The sequence below is a fragment of the Ahaetulla prasina genome, chromosome 4 (assembly GCF_028640845.1).
Source record: "Ahaetulla prasina isolate Xishuangbanna chromosome 4, ASM2864084v1, whole genome shotgun sequence".
NCBI lineage: Eukaryota > Metazoa > Chordata > Lepidosauria > Squamata > Colubridae > Ahaetulla > Ahaetulla prasina.
In genome coordinates, this window is record NC_080542.1 from 42,309,450 (window position 1) to 42,331,922 (window position 22,473).

Below are 22,473 nucleotides of genomic sequence, written 5' to 3' on the forward strand. Positions count from 1 at the left end.
GAACAATCAGTCCTTCAATTTTGTTGTTAATTACCTTCGTCACCTTTGTCTCCTTTTGATCTGGGCTCTTGCCACCATTCAGACAAAAACCCCTCTTCGTAATCACCAATATCTTCAAACTCGGCATCAGATGGCAATGCTGGGTTTTTTACCCCGTCAATCCCTTCGTCCACCTCTCCCTGAAGCAGGATAGAAGAACTAGTCAGAAGCAAAGGAATTAAAAACCTAGACTATTCCATCTTCTGCAGATGGACCGTTTCAGATGGATTATTTGGTACAGAATCCAACATTAAAAAAACTAACCATTTCCTAGGCTTTACTCCTGAAAACAAGAGGAAAGAGTGCAGAGAAGAGCAACTAGGTGATTAGAGGATTGGGGGCTAAAACATATAAAGAATGGTTGCAGGAACTCGGTATATCTAGTTTAATGAAAAGAAGGATTAGGGGTGACATGATAGCAGTGTTCCAATATCTCAGGGGTTGCCACAAAGAAAAGGGAGTCAAACTATTCTCCAAAGCACCTGAGGGTAGAACAAGAAGCAATGGGTGGAAACTAATCAAGGAGAGAAGTAACATAGAACTAAGGAGAAATTTCCTGACAGTTAGAACAATTAATAAGTGGAACAACTTGCCTCCAGAAGTTGTAAATGCTCCAACACTGGAAGTTTTTAAGAAGAGATTGGATAACCATTTGTCTGAAATGGTATAAGGTTTCCTCCCTAAGCAGGGATTTGGACTAGAAGACCTCCAAGATCCCTCCCAACTCTGTTATTCTATTCTAACAGTGGTATGGGTAATGCCTGGTAAAAGCTTAAAATCCTGATGGCAATCCTTAGGTACAGGGGTGAAATCCAAAATTTTTCCCTACAGGTTCTGTGGACATGGCTTGGTGGGCATGGCAGGGGAAGTATATTGGAAAATCTCCATTCCAACTGCACTCTGGGGCCGGCCAAAGGTGGTATTTGCCAGTTCTTCAAACTACTCAAAATTTCTACTACTGGTTCTCCAGAACCTGTTAGAACCTGCTAGATTTCACCCCTGCTTAGGTAGCTAAATCTTTTCTTTTCAGCTGAGAAAATCTGAAAACAAAACTTTTCCCTTTTGTCTTTCAGATTTATCTAGTACTTGCCATCCTCAAAGTAAATTAATGTGGCAAAGCTGGACTAAAGGAAACAAAAGCTAGGTCTTAATTTATCACATTTCTACCTGTTTCCCAAGTTCTTACCTCATCATTTGGCTGGAGATATTGCCTGGCAAACTCCAAGAGTTTCTTCTGTATGGATGTCCAGTTATGATAACGCAAGGCCTCCTAAGAATATCAGAGAGAAAACAATCAGCCAGAATAAGTAAGATAACAATAAACAATATTTGTACTTTATACAATTGGAGCCCATGTTGCTGCCAGCTGAAAAAAGCTACAATCTACCAAGTAGACCCAAGCATGCAAACATTTGTCTGGCCCCCAAGTTAGAATAGCTCTGGACATTACTGCAGCTGCAAATCATGTAGTTTGAGGGCTCCAGCGCTTTCAGTTGTAAATCTGCAAGGAGCAATGAAGTCATTGCATGGGAAGAAAAAAGTAATTGAATAGTTAGGAATGTGTCTAACATGCACCTCTCCTGACAAAGTTTCCATTTGGGTACTATAGTGATATCAATATGGAACAAAAAATGAGAGGCCTTGGCAGATCAAGCTTGCTGTCAGTTACTGTAATCTCAGTATAATTTTTCTGTTTATCTCAAATTTCAAGATCAAACTGTTGACCTTTTTCCCTCTTAAGTGATAATCAAGTAATCAAACTGTTTTCACTCACTTCCATCCTACAGTATCCTTGTTCCTCTTGGGGCTTGTTAATTATTTGTTTGTTATTAGAACCACAAACAATTATAAAAAAATTGTTCAAAATGGTTACTCTAAAGCATAGTGGACAATCTATTTTCTTTATACCACTGAGGAACAAAGGCATCAAGCTCTCCCCCCTATATCAGAAACTAGAAAATGTGACCTGCAGCATTTCTGTGACCTTCCAACATTTCTGCAGATTCCCGATGCTTCAATCTCTCATCCTCCCCAGCCCCCATTGCATTCCTTTTACAGATTCTCAAATAACTAGATGTGAAGGCTAATTGTTACAAGTTCAGGAGGGAGGGGAGATTGATACTAGTCTTTTTTCCTGAATTTGGAGTTGTGTCTTTGACAATCAAGGGGGACTCTAGAGAATCATATTGTCCCTGGGATGCTGTAAAGAGTCCCACTACACTGCTCCAAAACAAAATAGTAATTCTTATCCCAAACACTGTTCCTGTTCGTACTGGTCGTGGGTTGAAGTCCTCCTCTTCCAGATGCCAACGTTCACGATAGAAACGATAGTAAACCAGGTTTTGCTGCATGACTTCATCTCCAGGATCAAAGAGCATGTAGCTAGCTACACTCTGTACTGCATTCTTAATATCATTCACTGTGCAGAGAATAATATACCAAATTAGCAGGATAGACACATCTTAAGCACATGAAAAATAGGGAGGGAAGAAAAAAAATCAGGAAAAGTAGTCTGCCACCAAAACAATATGTCTTTATAAATATGGCCTGAAAATAATATTAACCTCTACTGGTCTTATCAAATTTTAATTAGAATGTACTCAAAAAAGTTGCTGCACATTCTTGAAAGAGAAGAAAAACGATTTGTCTTTGTATTTCCAGGTTAGGGCTATTTGGCCATCCAGAGCTTTGAACTTAGAAAGGAGACTGCAGTTCACTCAGAGAACTATTTTTTACAAGCTGAAAAAAACAGGTCTTACTCTTATATTAAGTACAGCTAGAAAACTCATGTTTTAAACTTTGAAGCATCATTGTCAGATAGCATAGATGAGATCAGATGGAAAAGCAATCTGACTTTTCCAAACACCAGATTTTCTGTTCTTGCTACAGGCAACATTATGTTGTTCAATTTGTGAAAAAACAAAAATAAAATTGGAAATTCTTTTAGTGGGGGATAAGAGACAAAGGAGGAAAATGGAAAAATGTCTATTCTATCTCAAACCAGTGGATTTTGGCCCAATGCCTCCACAAGATACTACCCTCTCCTTGAATCATGGCTCCCAAATCAAATCAGCAACTCACATTTGTAATATGCAAACTGAAGATAGTGATACATCGTGGCCACAAATTTCTCCACAAAATAGCCACCAACATTTGGAGTCAGGTCAACTTCACAATCTACTTTACATTGCAGGACAAAAACAAAACGATCTGGGAAGATAGAAACAAATAAAGAAAATAATTTTTAAAAAGGTAAGTCGCTAATCCGTCATCACTTAGAGAAACAGCTTTTGCAACTCAACTCCATTCATATTTATGATCAGCATATTCAATAAGGCTTCCCTATACAAGCAGCTGTAATTTTTTATTAGCTTTGCCAAAAGCTTCGGCATTGTGTCTCTTCATTTACTTCCAGTATTTCCAAATTTTTAATATATTTTTGAATTTGGCTTTGGCAAGATGGTCTAAGCAACCACTTTCTTTCTGTATCCAAATGAACTTATAGTGCTATACTACTTGAAGTAATTCTAAAGTATCTCTTTTACTCTGTGAAATAACGTCATACTAAATCCTGCATCTGTGACATTCCTTGCTCCACCCAAAACCAATTAAAAATGAGGAGAAATAATTTTATACATGTTGCATAATTGACATTTTGATCTTTACACCAGCAAGAAAATGGACAGTGATACTGTATGTATGATGGCTGATCAGCATACTGTATGTATGATGGCTGATCTCTCCCTGGTGCCCTTACCTGCTATGGCTGGATAGAAATCCTTAAATTCAGAGACCTCATAGCTACCCTCGCAGCCAGCTAGGCAATTTTCATAGGCCTCATAGTATTTGGACAGGGCATGCTCCATGTCAGCAATGCTACTCCTAAAATCTCCACTATTGTAAAGCTTCACTGCTCTGACAAAAACCGTCTGCAAAGAATAAATAGAAATTAACAGGGTGAGTATATTTTGTTTTTATTTAGGTTTTTAATCTTCTTAAATTTAAACAAACATTTCCCCCCCTTTCTAGTTCCTGTATTTCTTAAATTGACTTAAGAAAGTCAATTTATTAATTTTAAAAAATGCTGGCAGGCTAGTTGCTTCATGGGCCATGGGGACAATCAGGATACCTCAGAAAAATTTGCAGGAAAGCCAGTAATTCCCTACTTCCTCCCACTGATCATTAGCACTATGACATCTAATTAATTCATCCCTGAATATTTAGAGCAACGTTCCTGAACTGGATACCTTGTGCTTATTGTGACTGCAACTTCCACAACAGGAGTTGCAAATGCAAATCTTCTGGAGGACATCAAGTTGAGGAAGACTGATATAGACTGGAAGACATCAATTTAGCAAACAAAGATTTCTAAAATGACTTTTTTCAGACATGTAGCAGAGGGAAAAACATACAAGAAAAAGCATTAAAATGTAATCCTCCGACATCAGTCTGTTTCATGTTCAAAACTCACTGGGCTTATCTTTACCAGGTTTTTATTTATTTTGTTTGATGATTGATACATGTTTGTTTTGGACTCCAAAAGCCTTCAGAGAACTGTATATACTGAAGAAGCTGATTCTCCAGCCCCTATACAGTTGGGGTTTAGAACTGGGCATAAGAAAGAAACTATTTATGATGTTGGTTGATGGCCTTATTGGGAAGTGGGTTCATATTAGATTTCTTGGCTGCCTTTGACACGATCAACCATGAAATCCTTCTAAACTATCTGTGAGGATTGGAGTCATTATGTTTGAATTGTTTCAGTCCTTCCTTCGTAGCCAATTCTAGTTGATGGTTGCAGAAGAGAAGTTGGCCTCATCTGGCTTACATGTGGAGTCCATGTAAAGCTTGATCCTCTCCCCACTACTTTTTAATGCTTGTATGAAATAGTTGATATTGGTTAGTTTAGGTGAGGTATCATCACTCTGGTCCACTCTGACAATACAGATGGAATCTCATTCTAGTATCAGAAGATATGGATAGGTAGGAATGAGCTGAAATTAAATCTAAGCAAGTGCAATTACTATTTCTTCACTGATGTTCTCTGCTAGCTCTGATGATATCGCATGAAGGGATGGTATTATTCCTGGAGCATGTCCATGTTTTGAGGGTCCTTCCCACAACTAAATAAGATAGGTGTAGGGCACAGCTGGAAGGCATTTTACTGACCTACCTGAAGTGGCTGGGCAACACAATTTTAACCTCTTGTTACCTGGTTGGACTACTGAAATGTTCATTACAAAGGTTTGCCTTTGAAGACCACACAGAAACTATACCAAAATATAGTGATCCACATGCTAACTTAGAGCTAGGCTCTATAAACATATTACACCTGTGCTATGGGTCTGTGTTGGCTTCCAGAAGCTTTCTTCCCATGGTTTAAAGTGTTGTTCTTAGATTATCAAGACATATAAGGTTTGGCATCAAATTATTTTCAGGGCCATCTCCTTCAACCAAAATGAATTCTTCAATACAACAACTCAGAAATTTTCTTTAGTAGTTTTCCACTATTATGAAATTAGGTGGGCTGAAGCTATGTGTTTCCATTTTGTAGAACAATCTTTCAATGGGTATTACACTTACCTGTTGATTTTCTGGTAGCAGATTAAAAGCAAGGTCTTCCAGATACCGTTATGTTATTATATCATGGATATTTAATAATTTGTTAATTATTTGACTATGACAGTCTAAAACAAGATAGATAGATAGATAGACAGACAGACAGAGACAGAAAGACATTTACTACAAAGAAACCTGCAGACATTAACTATAGAGCAAACTGTATTAGCAACTCTTTAAATTGTAGCCTCATCTTGGGGATAAATTTTCCTCTCCATAATATTCCAAATACGTACCTCATATGGTTGTGCTTCCAAGTCTACAAGATACTCATCTACATCCACCATAGTTTTGTAATAATTGAGGTACTTTTGGGTCATCTCATGCTTGGGATTCTTCTGTAGGAATGTGTGGGCAGCTGATACAGCTTTCTCAACCTTATTTGCCTGGAAAAAATATAACCAAAAAAAATAAATAAATTAGAAAGCAGGACGAGGCAGACTGAAGGTACTGGAACCTACATTATTCTTTTGTTTCCACCAGAACTGCATATGTTTAGAATTAAAGAATTTTAATTCCAAGAGTTTGTTCTGAGTTGCAGAAACCTAATTATTCAGCACAAAAATCCACTACTGGTTACCACAAGTATTTCGGCAGCGAGCCATGTGAACTCACAAATCAATCAAATGATTTAGGCTTAGTCCAGTATACACTTTGTCTGAATATCCCAATGAGATTAGGGGAGCTAGCTTAAATAAAATGTATTTAAAACAGAGGCACTAAGTTGTTTTTAATAACCACAACAGCTATGAAGGTACATTTGCCAGAAAGTTAGTGTCAGACTGGTATCAAAGATACTCATTTTTTCCCCCAGCTTCAGACATGAAAGTTTACTTATTGTGGGGGAATATGGGAGGAGAGAGCACTAGTATGCTGCCTTGAGCTGCTAGATAAAAAAATGCATGGATAATATTTTGTTTCACACCTCACAGTTCAATCACTGCCAACTGCACCTTTAAAGATTGAAAAGTTGACCAAACTTGCATAAGGTGTGATCCATTATATTGAGCTCAGCTTATTAGCCATATCTGGCTTGGATAAATAGGTCATTTTCGACTGCTTCCTTCAACTGTCAAACATTCATTTGGAGATAAGTTATTTAATAAATCTCTCACACTTTGTGCAATTTTAGAGAAGGCCTTTTATATTCATCAAGCTGACCTTCATCCCTCCTCCACCCTCATTCGCATCTTCTCTGAAACTGAAATCAGAAAATAAATAAATATTTTTAATAACATTTAGAGATTTGTTTGTTTAGTTATATATCACATTTACAAAAAAATTAAAAAAATCAGATGGTGCAGGAACTTTGAAGAAAGTGCCCATGGAAACCTAATATAAATAGCTTATAAATAGTTACACTATATTATAGCTCATAATCAAAATTGAGAATACTTTTAACATAATTAGAATAAAATAAATTAAAACATTGGGAACAAAATTGAGAAACAACATTATTTACAATAAATAAATGGATAAGCATACTGTACTGCAAATTATTGAAAACAAACTTAGTAAAATATTTACATTTAATTTTATCCAATACAATGCTGAATATAATTCTAAAATAATTAGAATTAAATTAGACATCTGAAAAGATTGAAGCATGAAATTAACAGACTAACTCAACAAATCTAATTGTGCAACAGAAGATGAAACTGAACAATACAAAAACTGAAACTGAACAAAGCTTTAGAACCTGATGGCATCTCTACAATATACCACAAGAATTGTCAATACATTTTGATTAAACCAGTAACCCAGGCAATATATTAGGTACAACAATATGATAAAGGAAAGAACATTTCATTCCTCTCATCTACGAAGAGGGGAACAACTCAATCCATCATACAGACTTATTTTCCTATTAAATGTAGAATTTTTTACAGAAATGCTTGCAAAAAGAAGAAATAATATTTTAATTGAATTGGTACATCCTGATCAGACTGGAATTGTTCCAAAGAGATACATGACATCATGAAATATCTTGAATGTTAGTAACAAACAAGAAGGCAACAATAATTTTACTTAATGTGAGTAGAACTTTTGATAATTTGGAACTGATCTTTCATTCTTAGGATTCTGAAGAAAATGAATTATACTTCAATTTTTTTTCACATAGATACAGAGTATTTATGAAAAACAAAAAGGCAAGATGATTGTAAAAGTGAGGGGGATTACAAAAATATATCATAATGAAGGGGATAAGGTTGTTCTCCTTCTCTTTTTTTATTCTTATCTGTAGTCATTGACAAAGAAGATGTTAAAGAAAACAATAATTCACAAAATTTCAGGAAATAAATTAGCAAATTAAGAACATAAAATAAAACTATTGTATTTTTCAGTCTATAAGATGCATTCCCCCCACCTCAAAGTGGGTGGAAATGTCTGTGCGTCTTATAGAGCAAATGTTGATGAAGCCCCACCCATCTACCAGCCCCCATCCTTCGGCCATTTCCCGCTTCCGCGTGCACCATTTCAGCGTGCCCCATTTCTGGCCTCTGTGCACCCTATTTTCAGCCTCCACATGTCCCATTTTTGACCCATTCCAGGTGGTGGGGATTGCCACCACTGCCGCTAATTGCTGCCGCCATTTGGCGCCCGCCAATAGGCAATGTTTGGCGGTGGCAGCGTTCAGCAGCAGCAATTTCCGCTGCCTGGAATGGGCCAAAAACGAGATGTTTGGAGACTGAAAATGCAGTGTACGAAGGCCTAAAATGGCATGCACAGAGGCGATGATAGGCGGTGGCGATCCACACAGCTTGGAAGAGCTGATCGGCAGTATTCTGGGAGGAAGATCCAACCGCCAATCAGCTGCTCATGCTAAATCAGGCTGCGATAATGTGCTGAAGCTGACCAGGCTGTTTGCTGCAAGGATGCTAACCCGATAAATACCGATGGATGCTGGGAGGCAGAGGCAGGTTTTTTTTTTCTTATAGTGCAAAAATTATGGTACATGCAATTGACATTGCACATACTGTAACTCCACCAAAAATTTGAATAATAATAGACCTCTTTAAAGATTTTCTCTTTCAAATGATTCCAATCAAAATATAAAATATGTGATTGGCAAAAACAATTAACAGACAGTAAAAGAACAAAGTGACTGATAGTTCTGAATTTCAAATTATATTATTTAATAAAAATTACGAATTGGATTGTATCACTTTATTGTTAATTTATTTCTACTGAGAAAGCGGAACTCCCAAATAATTTGCACAAATAACTGAGAATTGATGCAGATGCAGACAAAAAAAGACAGTTCATATGAGATTATACAATAAGCAACCCATTGTTCATTTGGAATAAATACAGGGGAAAAAATAGAGATTTAAAACATTTAACCTCAGGACTAAGTATTTATTTTCATAAAGAGGAAAGTAATTCACTCAGTGAATAGACAACAAACTTTGCAATATTTAATTATTGACAAAATGGAGATGAAATTATTTTCTCTTTAGGCTAGTCATAATTATCTGGTTCTAACACTTTCTAAAGAATTAATAGGGCTGTTCTCCAAAGCACCTGAGGGTAGAACAAGAAGCAATGGGTGGAAACTGATCAAGGAAAGAAGCAACTTAGAACTAAGGAGAAATTTCCTGACAGAACAATTAATAAGTGGAATGACTTGCCTGCAGAAGTTGTGAATGCTCCAACACTGGAAATTTTTAAGAAAATGTTGGATAACCATCTGTCTGAGATGGTGTAGGGTTTCCTGCCTGGGCAGGGGGTTGGACTAGAAGGCCTCCAAGGTCCCTTCCAACTCTGTTGTTATACTATTATATTATAATAAAAAAATGAGACCACTCAACAGATTTGACTGAATCTGAAAACCTTATAACACAAAATTTGGAGCATTTACTGAACCTTATAAGCTGTTGGTAAACTACCCAATAACAGAAAACAGTAAATAACTATTTATTTTACATTTATTTATAGACTTTAATACAATAGAATTTATAATTTAATAAATAGAATTTAAAGACAACAATTGATATGCAACAGTGAAACTTTCAAAGGAAGAAAACATTAAATTATACTAAATATTATACTTACAGAAAAGTATTATATTTTTCTGCTGATATATTTAATATTGATCACTAAAATAAAAACCGAAAATGGAACTATCAGCTTCCATTGTTTTTTCATATACTGTGGCAAATTTGAAAAGCCCAACTATTTTAGAAAATAATGTATAAACAAATAAATTCTAAGAGCTGAATTTCCTTTCCAATTTATTATTTAATTAAATATTGCTAAAGAAAGTATAACATATGGGCCAAAAGCATTTTATATGTGGTTACTGCCACAAGTACATTTTATGCTTCTTACTGGAAAGTATGCATAATTCCTTTGCAGATGAATGGCTAATTAAAGTTATGGGATTATGCCTTAATCTAGGAGTTTCCAATGTTTCTGGCTTTGCAGACTGATGGGGTGACAGAGGGAATGGTTCCACGCAAGCAGCGGGCAAGCACACAACTCCATTTGGGCCCGCATGCCTGCCTCTTGTACAAATGAAGCTGCGCACGCGTGCGGATGCTGGCTACTCTCACAAGTGGAGCTGTATGCATACGCTCACCCACTGCTTCTGTGGCCCGATTCCAAATATGCCACAGCCTGACAATTGGGAATCCCAGCCTTAATTCAAAATAACTTTATATTCAATCTGGCACAGACTTTAATTCAATTTGAGAATCGTGTTTGGATTATATTTCTATATACGGGTTTGTACTAGTGGTGGGTTTCTACCAGTTCGCCCTAGTTCGAGCGAACCAGTAGTGGTGGTGATGAGAGGCTCCGCCTACCTGCCCGGACATCATCATGGATGCTCTGCACATGTGCAGAAGGTTCTGCACAGGCGCAAAAGCCCCACGCATGTGCACGCGTTCACAGTTCCGAACTGGTAGCAAAAATAAGTGGAACCCACTACTGGCTTGTACCACACTCAAAATCTATGTTTCTATTGACATGAAATCTTAGTATGCTAATATTTCAATGATCTGTTAAATAACAATGGATCTTCCAGAGTTTGAACAGAAGGTACTATAATTTTTTATTGTACTTATATTTTTATACTAGTGAAAAGTGCATTACTACTTTTATTTGCAGTTTTTTAAAGTTATACATAGAATATATTCAAGTTACAAAGAATATTGGCTGGCAGGGACTAAGAGAAGTGGCTTCTCTCCCATAACCCCTGTCCTGTGGACATTCCCACTTCAGAACTGAAGATGACCCTGATACTGTTGGCCTTTTGTAAGGTTTTAAATACCTGCTTTTATGCCCAGGTCTGGGGTTCCAAATGCATGAAGAACCTGTATTTATTTTTGTACCATATCACAATTGTTTCTAATGGTTTTATGACTGTTCACTGCCCAGAGTTACTTGTTTGAGTTGGGTAGCTATAGAATTGGGGGGAAAAGGATATTAACAATTGAAGTATTTAAAAGTCTTCTGTAACAAATCTAATGCTGTATAATTTTATGATGTTTGCACATAATCTTTTTATTCACTTTGCATAAACTAAATTAAATTTCTAAGAGTTTCTAAGTTTCTATGTGTTCTAAATAGTTTCTAAAAGTTCTAAATAATGGCTACTGGAAGATAAACAGGGATAACTTAGCACAATGTTTCTATGTAATCATCATTTTACAATTTTGTCTGCAGGGGCCATAGGAGTTTTGTGGAATAGCATACTGTATATACCACAGTAAATGGATGGATAAATAAATTAAAAAGGGGAAAACTAGGCTACAGGTACTCCTCAACGTATGACCACAATTGAACCCAAAATTTCTGTTGCTAAGTGAGAAAGTTGTTAAGTGAAGTTTATCCCATTTTACAAACCTTTCTTGCCACACTTGTTAAGTGAATCACTGTAGTTGTTAAGTCAGTCACACAGTTGTTAAGTGAATCTGATTTCCCTGTTGGTTTTGCTTGTCAGAAAGGGATCAATGTAACTCCCGGATGCTGCAACAATCATAAATATGAGTCAGTTGCTAAGTGTCTGAATTTTGATCATTTGACCATGGGGGATGCTGCAACAGTCATAAGTGTGAAACATGGTCGTAAGTCACTTTTTCCAGTCCCATTGTAATTTCAAATGCTCACTAAATGAACTATTATAAATTGAGGACTATGTTTTGACCGCTTTGTGGCATTCAGCAATGTTGATCAAACAGACTCTGGCAACTTCCCTGGAGGTCATTCTTAAAAGATCTGCTAAGACCAGAAGAATAAGATTGGCATCTATTATGCACTTCCTGGTAATTAAATGGGGTGTAATTAAACCTTTAAAGTAGCTTCAATAAACAAGGTAGTGAATAAGGATGTGGAGTATTGATTTAATATTTTTTTTCAAAGGACACTGGAATAAAGTGATCATAGGAAACATACTGCCTCCTTCTTTTGAAAATTAAATGGGGTAAACAGAGATTCTCAGAATGTAAAATTCAATATGTAATAGCAATAAAGTGCAGTAGGTTCCAGGAACCACCCTGATACTCTGGCCTTTTCACCAGCTGACTTGTTTCTCCATTAACACTGAGAAGCTCTGAGTCCCAGTATCATGAGTCAAACTATTTATGACTGAAGACATCTGCCTGCTACCAAAGTTTGCTTTGCTGTCTATCCTAGACATGTTGGAGAAATGTTTGCCTCCAATGAATTATCTCATCAGTTAAGCTTCTCCAGCCACCACCAATGTCTGTTTCAGTCATCATCATTTAGAATTTAGGGTACTATGCTCTTTGCGGAAAAGGAGGCTTCTGCCTGGAAGCATCTCATCTGCTACAGGCAAAGAAAATTACTGTCCTCAGGACGGCAGAGCATAGAGGCAGCCTTCTATCTGCTGACCTGTTTTCCTTCAGCTATTCAGGGAGGCTGGGAAGGGTTTTGTAAATAGTGTATGTGCACATTAGTCCTTCCTTGGCTACCTTTTCCTTTCCACTAAAGTTCTAGTTATACCAATATATATGGATTTCTCAACAATAATAGGGTCATATGTCAAAAGTGATAGAACTAGAAGAATATGAGTCTTCCCTCAAGACCAGAGGTTCCCAATCTTTTTCGCCCGCGGCTCCCCCGGAAATCCGACCTGCAACTGCGCATGCGCACCAGACGCGCCCGCGGCTCCCCCGGAAATCTGACCTGCAACTGCGCATGCGCACCAGACGCCCCAGAAATGGCGCATCAGCGCCGGACCCAGCGGGCACAGATATTCCGCGGCGCCCCCATGACGATAGCGCGGCTCCCTGGGGAGCCGCGGCTCACAGTTTGGGAATCACTGCTCAAGACCATTCTTCTGTAAGCATGGCTTCAATTCCTCCTCTGAAGGTGGCTTCCTAAAGGCATTGTAGCACTGTCATGCAGTAATCTATCATGAGCGAAAGTTTGAATAAATGATACTAACTGCGGGGTATGGCTAAAAGTACTACTTTTCTAAGATAAATCTGGGCATTAGGATGTTTAAAGCTAAAGGGAGTCAGTTTTTTAAATTAAATATTTTATTTCCTTCTCTTCCCTCTAGTCTACTAATGGCTAACCTTTTTGCCATTGTGTGCCAGGAGGTGCAGGGCGGGGAATGGGGTCGTACGCGCACATGCCCACATCATAATTTTATGTACCCCATCCCCGCGCAAGCAACCCCACCCCCACCCTGCTCCTGCCATGTGATGGCCCGGTAGGCCCGTTTTTCTCTCTCACCTGGTTCCAGAGCCTCTCTATGAGTCTGGGGAGGGTGAAAATGGCCTTCCCTACCCCCCCCGGAGGCCCTCCAGAGGCCCTCCGGAGGCCAGAAACAGCCTGTTTCCCAACTTCTGGTTAGACAGAAAGTGATGTTTTTTGCTGTCCCCAGCCTCCATAGACTCCTAGAGAGGCTCTACACTCAGGAGAGAGAGAGAAACGGGCCTTCCCCACCACCCCCAGGCCCTCCGGAGGCAGGAAACAGCCTGTTTCCCTACTTCTGGTGGGCCCAGCAGGCCTGAAAATCAGCTGACCTCACATGCCCACTGATATGACTATGTGTGCCACCTGTGTTTCACTTGCCATAGGTTTGCCATCACAGCTCTTGTCTTTTTAAAAATGTTCCCTTGTATTGATTCAGGTGCTTCAAAATGATTTCAATACATTTTAATCTATCTATATTATGGTTGGGAAAGCTAAAATAAAAATGAGAGTTCCATGCTTAATTTACATTCTTTGTTATCAGCATACTGCACTTCTGCAATAACTGATATTAATGCTATTTTAGCTTTCCCAACCATAATATAGATAACCAGTTAGTAAAACTGAGAGCATGTATTGCAAAAGGATGGAAGAATGATTGAAAATATAATGTGAAAGAAAGCTATTATTAGTATTTAGATCCTCACTTAACTGAGACCCAGTTTGGCCTAGAGATTAAAGCATTGGGTCATGGGTTCAAGCCATGAAAGCCAGGTGGGTGACTTTGGGGCAGTCACTCTCTCAGCCCAATTTACATCCCAGGGTGGTGATTGTTTTATTAATTAATTAATTAATTAATTAATTTAATTTTGTGACTACATATTAAATAATATATATAAGCATGAGTTGAATACATAAAATGAATACAATTAAAGGGAACATTAGGACAGGGATGGTAGGCACACTGGTGCTCTTATGCACGCCCCTTACAGACCTCTTAGGAATGGGGTGAAGTCAACAGTAGCCAGTCTTAGATTAAAATTTTGGGGGGTTTGGGATGAAACCACCGAGTCTGGTAGTGCATTCCAGGCATTAACAACTCTGCTACTGAAGTCATATTTTCTGCAATCGAGATTGGAGCGGTTCACTTTAAGTTTGTATCTATTGTGTGCTCATGTATTGTTGTGGTTGAAGCTGAAGCTGTCATTAACAGGAAGGACATTGTAGCAGATGATTTTATGAGCTATGCTCAGGTCATACCGAAAGCGGTGTAGTTCTAAATTTTCTAAACCCAGAATTTCAAGTCTGGTGGCATAAGGTATTTTGTTGCGAGCAGAGGAGTGGAGGGCTCTTCTTGTGAAATATTTCTGGACGTGCTCAATTGTATTAATGTCCAACATGCAGTGTGGGTTCCAGACAGATGAGCTGTATTCGAGAATTGGTCTAGCAAATGTTTTGTATGCTCTGGTTAGTAGTGTAATCTTACCGGAGAAGAAGCTATGCAGGTTGTTGTAGAGAAAATAAGAGGAGGAATGTGTGTTGGTTATGTTTGCTGTCTTGATTATTTGTAAAAAAATACAGGCAGGATATAATTAAATAAAATAAAAGAACTCTCTTTTAGACAATGGCTAAATTGTCCCAAGTGAAGAAACTACAGTGCTGTCATTCATAGCTGATCATTAGGACCCCACTATATGTTTGCAATAGAGCCAATTAAAACTGAATTAACCTAGCCAAGGGGTCTGCAACCTTAAATACTCAAAGAGCCATTTTGATCCGTTCCTCACAAAAAAGAAAACACTGGGAGCCACAAAACCTGGGGGGGGCATGGCCAACTCGTCATTCTTACCTAGTCACATGACACACACCCAGCCATGCCTACCCACACAAGGTGCTGCAAGAGCAGCGAGCAGGCCATGGAGGCGGCGAAAGCAAGTTGCAAATCCAGAGCACTGGCCCGGCCTGGCTGCGACTGCTGACGCTGGTCTCAGAGCCTCCATGGCCTGCTTGCTGCTTTTGCAGCACTTTGCTCAGCACACTTAAATTTTGCGTGCTTCACAAAGTGGGAGACGGCATCCCCTCCTCCTGGAGCCCATTACGATGCAGAGCATCGGCCACAGCCAGGCTGGGCCAGTATCTTCGAGCAGCGAGAAAGTTGCATGTCTCTCCAAGCGACCGAGGTGTGCACAGCACCAAGAAGTGCCAGAAGAAGCACCCGTGAAATGAGAGGCAAGTACAGGGGCACTTCCCTCCTCTCTGGAATATCTCCATCCCCGCCGTTGCCCTTACCTTCTCAGGCCACATGAGGAGTGACTGGGAGGGGAGGGTGAGGGGCGGGGCCAGCTAGCTGGCAAGAAGCCACAGCAGGGGGACGAAAGTGTCACATACAGTCCGGGAGCTGCACGTTCCTGACACCTGACCTAATCAAAGAGCTTGTCTGCATGGATCAACAATGGTATATACTGACAATAAATCATACTCCCATAGACAGGTGCTATATTTTACTGAGAGGTGATGAGGCGACGGATATAAATGACACTGCAGCTCTAGGCTTAATCATTGAAAATTTTGATTAATCATTTAATCTGTTTCACTGCCTTCTATGTAAGTCATCAGTTTTTATTTATTGTTGCAAGATAGAAACATGCTTAATAAATAAAAGATAAATAAATATGGAAGATTGACATATCAAATGGAGTAAATGATAAAAAGCCTGAATTAATGAAAAAAGAAAATAGGTTTAAAGAGCAAAAAGCAACATTTGAAGTGGTAGAGAGAAGCAAGGATGGTTTGGGAAGTTAAGAAAACTTGGAAAGATATAATGAATGTGTTAGTGTGTAAACTAAATTTAGCTGTACTTCCTTTCCTTATATCATGTCTTTAATTTATTTTGGCTAGTAATTCTTACTGTCTTGCTGCGATTTGAATGTTTACCCCAAAAGGAAATAGTGGTGTGTTTATCTTTCCCCTCCCTCCCCCTGTGTGTGTGTTACACTGTGAAAGACAGCAGAGGGTATCACAGATTTCAAAATTCTTTAAATGTATAGTTTATAGCAGAGGTCTTCAAACTTGGCACCTTTAAGACTTGTGGACTTCAATTCCCAGAATTATCCAGCCAGCATAGCAGGGGTGGGCTCCAAATTTTTTTACTACCAGTTCTGCGGGTGTGGTTTGTTTGGTGGGTGTGGCTTGTCAGTCATGTGACTGTGTGGGCGTGGCTAGCTGTTCCTGATCCTAATTCCCCCTACAAGGATTCTCCCATCCGGACCTTTTGCAATCCCCCAAAGGGCCAAAGGAAACCAGATTCCATACAGCTTTGAACCCTTAAGGCAAACCAAATACAACTGGTCCGCTCCTGGTCCGCTCTTAATGGCCGGATGCTTAGCACGTGTTCTAATTTACATGTCTAGTTTAATGAAAAGAAGGACTAGGGGAGATATGATAGCAGTGTTCCAATATCTCAGGGGCTGCCACAAAGAAAAGGGAGTCAAACTATTCTCCAAAGCACCTGAGGATAGGATAAGAAGAAATGGGTGGAAACTAATGAAGCTTCTTAGAACTAAGGAGAAATTTCCTGACAGTTAGAACAATTAATCAGTGGAATAACTTGCCTCCAGAAGTTGTGAGTGCTCCAACACCGGAAGTTTTTAAGAAGAGGTTGGATAACCATTTGCCTGAAGTGGTGTAGGATTTTATTCTTTTAAAAAGTTAATAAAGTTTAGGAAAAAAAACAAAGCTATAGTAGAAATAGATTTAGAATAGAATAGAATAACAGAGTTGGAAGGGACCTTGGAGGTCTTCTAGTCCAACCCCCTGCTTAGGCAGGAAACCCTACCCCACTTCAGACAAATGGTTATCCAACATCTTCCTAAAAATTTCCAGTGTTGGAGGAGCATTCACAACTTCTGGAGGCAAGTTTTTCCACTGATTAATTGTTCTAACTATCAGGAAATTTCTCCTTCGTTCTAAGATGCTTCTTCATTAGTTTCCACCCATTTCTTCTTATTCCCTCTCTCTCTTTCTTATCTCTCTTTTTGTCCCCCCTCTCTTTCTCTCTTATTCTCTCTTTCTCCATCTCTCCTTCTCCTTCTCATTTCTCTCTTTCTCCTCCTCGCTTTCTCTCTCCATCTGCTTCTCCGGCACAGGAAGGGGTTTGAGACTGCTTCGCAGCCCTGAGCACCAACATCACAACTGCCCCTTCCTCTTTCCCCCCTCCCCCCATCTTGTTGTGGTCTTGTTCTCTTCTTCTTTCCCCTTCCCCACAAGCCTGCCATTCCCTTTGCGGTGCCTGCAGGGCTAAGCCCCCTCTTCTCTTTCCTGACGCATGAGCTTTAACGGAGCGGAAACAAAAGTGACCAAACCACACAGGTCCTCCCAGAGCAACAGCTGCTTGTCTTGCCCTGACAGATCGCCTTTTTTTCTCCCTCCCCGCCGCCTTGTTTTTTTAACTGACCACTTTAGAGCAGAAGTCTTCAAACTTGGCAGCTTTACAACTTGTGCACTTCAACTCCCAGAATTCTGCCAAGTTTGAAGACCTCTGCTTTAGAGGCAGCGCATACAGGCAAAGCCCAGGAGGCACATGCACAAAGGGCACCCTCCGCTTTTTTCCCCGCCCTCCTTTTCACTCAGAAGCGAGAGGAAATAAGGAGGACAGCAGGTAAAGGTTCACTCACTTGCTTTGCTCACCTGCTTCCCCTGCCTTTTCTTGGCTCCCCTCATCTTGCAGCCAGCTTTCTCATTTAGGGAGAAGCTGCAGTCTCAAAGATCAGGAGGTTCGCACAGCAAGAGAAAGGGCAGTGAAACTTGCAAGAGCAGAGATGGGAGAGCAAAGCAAGCAATGCTATGGGCTGCCAGCTGGCCTCTTTATCCCTCTCGCCCCCAAGGCAGCCGCGTAGCATATAACACGAGGCTGTTTCTGCCCTCTTCCGGAGTTGCTGCTGCCATTTCAGAGGGTGGGGATGGGGCGGTTGGGAGGCCAGGCACTCCCACATCATGATCAGGCTTGCAAGACAATGGGATGCGCGTGTGCAAAAAACATAGCAGCGATGAACATGGCAGCTGGGGTGAGCGAGTGGTGACCAGGAGACCGGTTCGGGGGCATGGCCAGCCGGTTATTGTTAATGATTCGCTGACCTTGACCATATTTTCGCTAACAGTTCGCATGAACTGGTACAAACTGGTAGCAACCCACCATTGCAGCATAGCTGAAGTCCACAAGTCAGAAAGCTGCCAAGTTTGAAGACCTCTGGTTTACGTAATAAGCTATACATATATAAACTCTTTGCATATTCAACATGACTGGGAGGCATAGCAATTCAAGACAAAATGATGAAGGGGAAAATGCCTCATTTACTTCTAAAATGAGAATTCTCCATGGTTTAGAGAAGAATCTTCCTTGCCTGAGAATTTGACATTCAAACTCATTTAAACATCAATAACCTTTTTCTATGGATATTAATCAATGGCCACTGACACATAAAGCTTAAGAATGCCCAAAATAAATTTTGTATAAATTTAACACTTTTAGGCCCAAAGGAACTTTTTCAGGAGGCAACTGGACTTCCTTGTTTTTTATTTATTTGTTTGTTTGTTTGTCAAACATGTACACGATAAATGTATAGGTATGAACATAAACAAAGGAAGTAGATACAAATAAATGGGGACAGTAAGACAGGGACGGTAGGCATGCTGGTGCACTTATGCACACCCCCTTTACAGACCTCTTAAGAAGGGAGTGAGGTCCACAGTAAACAGTTTGAAGTTGAAACAATGAAGGTTTGAGGCTGTAACACTTCAGGCTTTTGCAAGTCTAAAAGTACAAATCTCCCACAGTTACTTTTAACCATTTTATTTATTTATTTATTTATTTAATCATATTTGTATACCGCCCTATCTCCCGAAGGACTCAGGGCGGTTCACAGGCATATAAAAAAAGAACATATAAATACAAATTAAGAACACAAGTAAAAAACTTATTCTAACAGCCGAATTATTAAAACTAATATAAATACTAAGACCAATTAAAATCGATATAAATTTAAAATTTAAAAATTAAAAAATTTAAAAATCTAGTCCAGTCCTGCGCACATAAATAAGTGTGTTTTAAGCTCCCGACGGAAGGTCCGAAGGTCCGAGAGTTGACGAAGTCCTGGGGGGAGCTCGTTCCAGAGGGCGGAAGCCCCCACAGAGAAGGCCCTTCCCCTGGGTGTCGCCAGACGACACTGCCTAGCTGACGGCACCCTGAGGAGTCCCTCTCTGTGAGAGCGCACGGGTCGGTGAGAGGTATTCGGTAGCAGAAGGCGGTCCCGTAAGTAACCCGGCCCTATGCCATGGAGCGCTTTAAAGATGGTCACCAAAACCTTGAAGCGCACCCGGAAGACCACAGGTAGCCAGTGCAGTCTGCGCAGGATAGGTGTCACACAGGAGCCACGAGGGGCTCCTTCTATCACCCGCGCAGCCGCATTCTGAACTAACTAACCATCTGACAATTAGGGCACGATCTTCCTAAGTTTCTTTTTCTGACCATTAAAACACTGGAGGCTCCTTCCCAGGGGTGAAATCTAAAAATTTTCCCTACCAGTTCTGAGAGCGTGGCTTAATTGGTGGGCATGGCTTTGTTGTCAGGTGACCGGGTGGGCGTGGCCAATAACAATAAATAATAAAAATAATAAACAAAGTACACAAAACAAAACCAACTTTCATACTTTACACACACACATCACAACACAATACAACTGACACACGATGTAAAAGCAGCTGCACTTCACCCAAAATGACCCCTGCAATAAGCAGGAACCTCACACAGCCACAAAAAGCTCAAAAACCAAATTTCACACTTTACACACACACAACACAGCAGACACACAAAATGCCACATACAGCTTTGTGAGATTTTGTGTGTTTGTGTAATTAGAGTGAAACACTACAGAAACACACAAAATCTCAGAAAGCTGCACAAATATTTTATTTTATTATTTAATTTAATTTATATTTTTTAGATATTTAAAGATATTTAAAACTTCCTTACCTTGTAATTGCTATCTTAAAATAAAACTACTTAAAAAACCCCAATTAACTATTTTTTAAAGCTCACACCTGAAAGAAGCAGCAATTAGGCAAGTGGGGACTGGGCGATTACATGGGCATGGGCATGGACTGTTGTAAGGGTTGTAAAAAAATGATTTTAGAAGCCTGTGATGATCAGGCAACTCAGCTGGGATCGCCATAGGAAAAAAAGCTTTTAAAAGGCTCCTCTGACGATCCCAGCTGAAGTTGCCTGATCGCCAGAACCTCTTAAAAATATTTTTTAACAACCTCTTCGGCCAAAGAGCTTGTAGAAAACATGCTTTTCAAATGTTCTGGCAATCACGCAACTCAGCTGGGATTGCTAGAGGAGCCTTTTAAACGCTTTTTTTCCCCGGCCGAAGTGGTTGTTAAAAAAAAAGCTTTTAAAGGGTTCTGACAATCCCAGCTGGGCTGCTTGATCATCAAAGGCTTTTTTTTACTTTTAAAAGCATTTTTTTGGCCAAAGAAAAAATGCTTTTAAAAGTAAAAAAAAAACCTCTGATGATCGCACAGCTCAGCTGGGGCAGGGGGCGGGGCCAGGGATTTTTGCTACTGGTTCTCCGAACCACCCGCCATCGCTACTGGATTGGGTAATCCAGTCCAAACCGGGAGCATTTCCTCCCTGCTCCTTCCTCTCTAGCCCAACCATTTCTTTGGCAAGGAATTCATCCCTCAAGATCATTCCCACATATCATTACACTTGGTTAGAACTCTACTGACTCTTCTGTTGCTTACTATATTAATATTAATATCCCATCACTTTGTGTAGCTGTCCAAATTCATAAATGACCAGAGTACTGATTTAAATTCATCTACTCATATGAATAGGGAATATTTTGCATGTTCACATCCCTAATGGACAATATTTCAGTATACTCTTTTCACCTTTCCATTTTTCTTTGATCACTTTTGAGTCAGCTACTACAGTATTTGTCCATAGGTATCTTTTCACAGACCAGGTTGAAGCTGGAACCACCTTCTGAGTTCATAGTTCAGAGATCTTTTGAAATACTTTCCCTCTTTTCCCATCTTAAAAGAGGCGGTGGTGAGACCCTTCCTCAAGAAGCCCACCCTGGACCCGGCTATTTTGGGTAATTATCATCCAGTCTCCAACCTTCACTTCGTTGCGAAGGTTGTAGAGAGTGCTGTGGCGCGACAGCTACCCCAATACCTGGATGAAGCCGTCTATCTAGACCCGTTCCAGTCTGGCTTCCGATCCGGATACAGCACGGAGACAGCTTTGGTCGCATTGGTGGATGATCTCTGGAGGGCTAGGGACAGGGGTTATTCCTCTGCCCTGGTCCTATTAGACCTCTCAGCGGCTTTTGATACCATTGACCATGGTATCTTGCTGCGCCGGTTGGGGGGATTGGGAGTGGGAGGCACCGTATATCAGTGGTTCTCCTCCTATCTCTCTGACCGGTCGCAGACGGTGTTGACAGGAGGGCAGAGGTCGACCGCGAGGGGCCTCACTTGCGGGGTGCCGCAGGGGTCGATTCTCTCGCCCCTCCTGTTCAACATCTATATGAAGCCGTTGGGTGAGATCATCAGTGGCTTTGGGGTGAGATACCAGCTGTACGCTGATGACACTCAGCTGTACTTTTCCACCCCGGGCCACCCCAATGAAGCTGTTGAAGTGCTGTCCCGGTGTTTGGAAGCCGTACGGGTCTGGATGGGGAGAAACAGGCTCAAGCTTAATCCCTCCAAGACGGAGTGGCTGTGGATGCCGGCACCCCGATTCAGTCAGCTGCAGCCGCAGCTGACTGTTGGAGGCGAGTTATTGGCCCTAAAGGATAGGGTGCGCAACTTAGGTGTCCTCCTGGATGAACAGCTGTCGTTTGAAGATCATTTGACGGCCATCTCCAGGAGGGCCTTCCACCAGGTTCGCCTGGTTCGGCAGTTGCGCCCCTTCCTTGATCGGGATGCCCTGTGCACAGTCACTCATGCACTTGTTACCTCTCGCTTGGATTATTGTAATGCTCTCTACATGGGGCTCCCCTTGAGGTGCACTCGGAAGCTTCAGTTAGTCCAGAATGCAGTTGCGCGGGTGATAGAGGGAGCTTCGCGTAGCTCCCGTGTAAC

General features: G+C 40.4%; 2 protein-coding genes and 1 long non-coding RNA gene across 4 annotated transcripts in view; 1 reads left to right on the plus strand and 2 right to left on the minus strand.

Annotated features, from left to right (window-relative positions):
• Window positions 1-22,473, plus strand: part of LOC131197773 (Golgi-associated RAB2 interactor protein 2-like) — a 76,849-nt gene that overhangs the window by 31,153 nt on the left and 23,223 nt on the right. Inside the window, exons 3-4 of one of the 2 annotated variants that reach the window (XR_009155025.1) lie at window positions 3,233-3,291; window positions 4,264-5,832. The exons of the other annotated variant lie outside the window; for it this stretch is intronic. The gene's annotated coding sequence lies outside the window, so the exon portion shown is untranslated. Of the gene's footprint in view, window positions 1-3,232; window positions 3,292-4,263; window positions 5,833-22,473 lie in introns of those variants that run through there. 2 annotated transcript variants of the gene reach the window in all.
• P3H4 (prolyl 3-hydroxylase family member 4 (inactive)) overlaps window positions 1-22,473 on the minus strand; it is a 58,530-nt gene that overhangs the window by 2,524 nt on the left and 33,533 nt on the right. The window contains exons 2-7 of the mRNA XM_058182241.1: window positions 5,895-6,044; window positions 3,797-3,968; window positions 3,121-3,249; window positions 2,313-2,458; window positions 1,226-1,309; window positions 35-179 (exon numbers count right to left, since the gene is read on the minus strand). Coding sequence (XP_058038224.1) covers window positions 35-179; window positions 1,226-1,309; window positions 2,313-2,458; window positions 3,121-3,249; window positions 3,797-3,968; window positions 5,895-6,044 — 826 coding nt within the window. The remainder of the gene's footprint in view (window positions 1-34; window positions 180-1,225; window positions 1,310-2,312; window positions 2,459-3,120; window positions 3,250-3,796; window positions 3,969-5,894; window positions 6,045-22,473) is intronic.
• Window positions 6,833-18,185, minus strand: LOC131197774 (uncharacterized). The gene is made up of 3 exons (XR_009155027.1): window positions 18,000-18,185; window positions 11,509-11,631; window positions 6,833-6,859 (listed from the first exon to the last, which is right to left on the minus strand). It is a non-coding gene; the product is annotated as an uncharacterized LOC131197774 (long non-coding RNA).